General features: G+C 37.4%; 1 protein-coding gene across 1 annotated transcript in view; it reads left to right on the plus strand.

The window, feature by feature from the left end:
* LOC105044092 (uncharacterized) overlaps positions 1-5,220 on the plus strand; it is a 54,537-nt gene extending 49,317 nt beyond the window's left edge. Inside the window, 6 exon segments of the mRNA XM_010921889.4 lie at positions 752-859; positions 1,057-1,115; positions 1,659-2,043; positions 2,167-3,738; positions 4,557-4,764; positions 4,925-5,220. Coding sequence (XP_010920191.2) covers positions 752-859; positions 1,057-1,115; positions 1,659-2,043; positions 2,167-3,738; positions 4,557-4,764; positions 4,925-5,025 — 2,433 coding nt within the window. The 3' untranslated portion in view covers positions 5,026-5,220.
* Positions 5,221-6,270: the final 1,050 nt, after the last annotated feature.

The raw sequence follows: 6,270 nt of genomic DNA on the forward strand, positions 1-6,270 counted from the left end.
CCATGAGATCAGAGTCGGTCAACCCAATTTGCACTTGGGTTAGGTTTGATTTTGGGTTAGGTTGATCTAATTTGCACTCAGTTTGGGTCTTGTTTTGGGTCGGTTCAAGTTGGAACCTGACCCATTGACAGGACTAGATAAAAGAAGTTGCTTAATAGGTACTGGTTCATCATTGTATTTGGTCATATCAAAGCTAAGGCCACCTACATCCATAATCACATTCTTTGCCTTTCTGAAAAATGATGTGATCTAGTAGGTAGCAATAGAAAAACAAGAGTTGGTTTTTTTTTTCTGTATTTGGTTCATAGTGTTCTTGTCAATAATATCAGGATGAATGAGTTAGATCTGGAAGATAGGTACCATATTGGTGGTTGATTGGTACAATGTGAATCTGCAATACAGTGGCAGTATGGGGCATGATATGCCTCGGAACAAATGAGCAAAAAAGACTTAGAAGGGGGGAAAAAAAGCTCTTCTGAGGGGTACAACCGTGCAAGGTTAATACACCTTGGTAAACATGATAAAGGCCAGTTGTCAAATACCAATGTTTACTGGCCTCATCAGACTGGTTCATGGCTAATGCAATATGTTCCCAATAGTACAGTTCGATAGGCACAAGATTTCAACCTTGATATTCATCATTCACAAAATATATTGTTTTTTGTATATAGTTCTTTTTACTAGCAATTTGTTACTTTATGTTATGCAAATTTAGTTGAACTGCTGTTTGATTTTAATGCTTTTCTTTCAGGTGGCTGTCTGTATGTTCATCGTTCATTTAATAAGCAAGCTATCAACTACTAATGCTGGGAGCCTGTCAATATCATTAATTGAGAAAATTCATATGATATCCAAGAAGGTTAGTATTCATGTCAATGTGAAAGGTTGTTTGTACCATATTCACGGTGCTCTTCAGTGCTATATTCCTTAGCTGATCCTTACACCTTGAGCAATCATTTGAATTTCCTTATTGGTTATGATATTGGTTTCAGCTATTGTTTTCTAATTCTTACCTGTACAGTTTAATTTCTCTACTTCATAAATATTTCTGTGCAGTTGAGCAAACATCCGGCATTTGCTGCTCTTTTAACACAATACTCATCACGCGGCTATAGGTATGGAGCTGAATACAGTCATAAAAACTAGGCAGTATATTAGTAATGTACTCCTTTGGGATGTAATGCAGTACAAATTCTTCTGGTCTTTCTCATTGTGTCAAAATTAAAGGACGTTTCTGAGGTGTTTAAACTGTGAAGCAATTATCAAATTTCTCCTTTTAGACCTGGAGTTAGGAATAGTTGTCATGTACCTTAGTTTTAAATTATAAGGCTTTGATTTGTGTCCCATACAACTTCTTAATCATCAGGAATCAATTATGGAAACTTACTATGTTCAAATAAAGTTTTTTATTTAAAATTTAATTTCTTAAATGATGGAGGATGGGAACATATTTGACCATTTTTTAGGCCTCTAAAATCTAGATACAAGTGAACGATCTGAAGCTCTAGTTAGAATTCATGTGCTTTAATTGGCCAGGATTTTGGGTACGACATGCATGTGTATATTGTTGCATTATTTTGAAGGTATTTCCAATACCCTGACTAATGCAAGTTGTTTTAAGCCCATGTAGTCACTCGTGATTATTTTTTTGCTTGCAGCAAGGGAAAGGAACTCACCAGTCTTGTAATTAGTGATCTTTATTACCATCTACAAGGAGAACTTGAAGGTCGGGAGATTACTCCTGGTCCATTTCAGGAGCTGTCAGGTTTCCTACTTGATTTAGAAACTTTCCAGTGTAGTGAACAGAAGCAGGAGAGGAACTTTGGGCCTCTTGTCAAGAATGTTTGTATGTTTGACATTCCATGTATACGAGAGGAACTAGGAATGGAACTATGGGATCATTGTAATTGGAAGGCATCTAAGGAAGTAGCTCATATAATGTTCTTGCATATGCGTGAAGCAAATTTGGTTATGTCCGTTACAGATTCGAAGCATTTTGCACTAAAAGCTTTAATAACTGTCATATCTGTGTACACTGGCAAAGTAAGTTCTTTCTTCATGCTTGTTAGTCGTCCAAATTTTAGTGTTTAGTGATTGGAAGCTGGTATTCCTTCCATGTTTTAATTCTCCCTTAGATTTATGCATATGGCATTGTATTCCTTGCAGATATCAGACAAAAAATCAACACTTTCTGACAGGGGGATTTCTGGGAAACTTATTGAATCAAGCATTGAATATGTATGTGAATGCTTGCAGGCAACAGTGGATTCATTAATTCCAGATCCAAGTCCACGTGACAATTTACTAGGGTTTCTTGCAACTCAAGTGGAATTGTTGCTTGTTCTCTCCAGGATATTGTTTGGACAACATTCCCAGCAAACTGACAGAAGACAGTGCCTTCCGGTTTCTGTGCATCTCATAAAAACTTCAGGATCAGCCATAAAATATTTGGCTGATGTCAGGCCATTAACCACAATGCTTAAGAAAGCAGTGAAGCATCTCCTTATGTTGCTTCTTACATTAGTGGAGTTCAGTTACCCCAAAGCATATGTAAAAGGAAAATCTGATTTGGAAGTTAAGCTTTTTGCTGAGGCATCTCTTGCAAGTATTGGATTGTTACCTGTTCTCTGCAAATATGCAGAGAACACTGAATATTCTACTCTTTCTGTGGCATCAATGGATTTAATGCTGAAGGGCTTGTTGATTCCTAAGATTTGGTTGCCTATCCTACAAAAGCATCTGCGGCTGCAGCTTATTCTCCAGCAAGTTCAACAGAAAGAATCTCTAGATAATATTCCTGTAATTTTGAATTTCTTTTTGACCTTGGGGCGCACAAAAGGCGGTGCTGAGATGCTTTATTCTGTGAATTTTTTCTCTTCACTAAAGGAACTATTCGATCAACTAACTAATGATATGCCTTTATCAAATAATGTGGATGGAGGTGGTTTTACCAATATCAACCATGATGGAAAGCATGTGCACCTCTGGGGACTTGGTCTGGCTGTCATCATATCAGTAATTTATTCTGTAGGCGATGATTCTTCTTCTACTGATATTGTGGACTCCGCTATAAGCTACTTCTTTTCTGAAAAAGCATTTGTTACTTTTTCTTCTCTTTCTGCACCAAGCTTCGCTGCTCATGATCACAACAAGAAGAGAACAAGAATTCAGAAGGCACATACATGTCTTGAGACTCTCCAGCTGACTGAGCTCATCCTCATGCTTATTTGTGTTCTTGCAAGATATCAGGTCTCATGGAGTAAGGGCATGAAAGATATGGATTCAGAACTAAGAGAGACTATCATTCATCTTTTGGCCTTCATAAGCAGGGGAAGTCATCGCATTGGAGAATCGCCGATCAGGACCTTGACTCTTTTCTGCCCACCAACTACCAAAGAGGACGTTGAGCTTCATGAAAAGCCATCATTTGTTAAGAGCAAACATGGATGGTTCACTCTCTCTCCTGTTGGCTTTCTGGTGGATAATGCAGTCACCTCTGCCTCAAACAGAGGATCATCACTGCTGATCAAGGATCAAGCTAGCAAAAATGCTGATTCAATTCAGCAGACCTATTTTTCAGACATAGTTGCTATCCAGATGTATAAACTTGCTTTTCTCCTTCTGAAGTTCTTATGCATGCAAGCTAAAACTGCAGCTAAAAGGGCAGAGGAGCTGGAGTTCATTGATCTTGCACATTTTCCTGAGCTTCCTATGCCTGAGATTTTGCATGGCTTACAGGTAAAAGAAAAAAATGTTTTTTTTTTTTTTTTAATTTTCTCAATTCCCTCCCCCAAACCCCACCCACAAAAAAATTCTTCCTCTCATTCCAATTGACCTCTAAACCTTTCTCTCATCACGAAATTGGGGGCAGAGGGGGGTGGTTTGGGGATGACAATAAAATGGTCTTACAATTGAATGGAGCATTGTTATTTTATTAGATGAGAGAGATGATAAATGGATGACAGCGATCTTAAAGTAAAGTTGTTTTAAAATGGTTGGGTAAATACACTCAAGTTGGGCTAACTGCATTCGCTAGGTTAAGAAAGGCTCTGCAGTTTATTAACCAATAAAAAACTTAAAAAAATGAAAAAACAAAAACTACAAATTATAAAATAAGTGGATATTCCAGTGGCTTTACTAAAGCAAAAATAGACATCTGTTTTGACAGCAGCAGCATCTAGGCCCTCTGGTGGCTGCACCACCTTAAGGCCTGAAAAAAGACAGGTGCCTTGGCGGTTGGTTTGCCCGGGCATCATAGTCAGCCACCATTGAGAAGTTAGAACAATGGTATTGTCTGGATGTGGTGAATTTTAAATTGAAACAGGCCCTAAGCACGGATATTGTAGTAGAATTTGATGCTATGGAAAACCAAGCTTTAGATTACATGCAACTAGGAATTCCGACAAAGTGGTATTGCTCTGAATGCCAGAGTATATGTTGATTTAAATGATCCAGCTGGGGTACCCTGGTGCAAAAGTGAGCTCAAATATACGTTGTTTTTGTTGCTAGTACAGTATTTCCTTGCTTTTATGACTGACATAGCAGTCTTAGTGCAGGATCAAGCAATTGCTATCGTTACAGAGGTCTGTGAAGCGAACCAGTCAGAACCCATTCTGCCAGAAACAGAGAGTGTGTGCCTCTTGATGTTACAAATACTGGAGAAGTCATTATATTTGGAATTATGTGTATCCCAGTCTTGTGGGATCCGGCCGGTATTGGGACGCATTGAAGATTTCTCCAAGGGAATTAAATTATTGATGCGTGGTATTTGTTCTTCCTACTCATTTATGCCCCAAATGTTCTTGTGTGGCATGATACTTTTCATCTTTAAATTCTTCTCCACTCATGAGTTATTGATGTCTCCTGTCTTTTATGCCTTGGTGATACTAAGCTGGCTGTGTTCATTGCTTTATCTTTTTTGTAGTGGCTGAGCAGCATACAAACTTTGCAGCAATATTAAGGTCATTGAGGCAGATAACAGCTCTAGTGTACCCAGGGCTATTGCAAACTAACAACGTTATATGATACATTATGTAAATATTCAATATTTCCTTTTTCCCATTATGTTTTGTTGGAGAATGTTCCCATTTCTACTTTCCTGTTCATATATATTGTTTTGTTGAATCACTTAAAATAGAATATGAGGTAGAAGCTTTGTTCAGGCTGAGACCAAACTGGCGCTCAGCTGGTTAAATATTGATTCTCAAAAGCTTCTCTTTAGTGGATTTGAGGTTCAATTGCATTAAGTTATTAACCTCTCGAGGTAAGACTTAAAGTCTAGGGACTTTCCTGGTAATTTCTTTTTACCAATGTGAGTAGGGATCTATATGATTATGAGCTGAGTTTGAGCGAGCCAGGCTACAATCAAGTTCGGCTTGTTAATCTGAGTCAATCTGAGCCAAAATTGAGTTATTCATGAAGTCCCGCCCTGCTGTAATTTTGAGTTCCGACTAGCACTAGGCACCAGACTTGCTTGGTATGTCTTAGCTTTCTGAGCTTCCATGCTTTTGTGTTGTGACAAATCAAAATTTCCATTCCAGCTATGTCATAATCCCAGAGAATGGTCTTTTTGATGCAAAGATTTCCAAACAAGTGGCTCGGTAGCTTTTCTACTCCAGTCTTTTTAGTTGTAGTGCAGCTTATTCTTGGGCGTTATATTGCTTCATTGGCTTATCCCTGAGAAGCCCCCCGCGGTATGTGGGAACGGGGTATGTCCGTCTCATTCGAGCTTCATGTAGGCTGGTTTTTGGGCTCAAGACCTAGGACTTGTGAGAACATCCTTTTCGAGCTTGGCCATCACAAATGTGATCCAGTTGGAGCAAAGAAATTATCAGCGAGATTCAGTCTTCTCCATCTTGTTGGAAGGTTGGTGTGTGGTGTGGCCGTAATTTGAAAACAAAGAGAGATTTTTTGTATACGACATGTGGTATGGAAAAAATATGCTGCTTCATTTGATTGGATTTTCTAACTACCATTTTTTTAACGATCATTTAATATTCATTTTTATTTTTTGTTTAAATTTTGAACGATAAAAATATTTTTTTTCTTCTGAAAAAATTATGACATCTTATGGTGATATTATGATATTTATGTTGAAATTATAATATTTTATATAGGATATTATAAATTTTTCATAAGATGTCATAATTTTAGTAGGGTATTTTCATCATTTAAAAATTTTATAAATTTTTAATGATAAAAAATATATATATTTTTTATGATATTTCATGAAAAAATTATGACATTCGTGTGGTGAGTTATAATTTTAAC

This window comes from Elaeis guineensis, chromosome 4 (assembly GCF_000442705.2).
Source record: "Elaeis guineensis isolate ETL-2024a chromosome 4, EG11, whole genome shotgun sequence".
Classification (NCBI taxonomy): Eukaryota; Viridiplantae; Streptophyta; class Magnoliopsida; order Arecales; family Arecaceae; genus Elaeis; species Elaeis guineensis.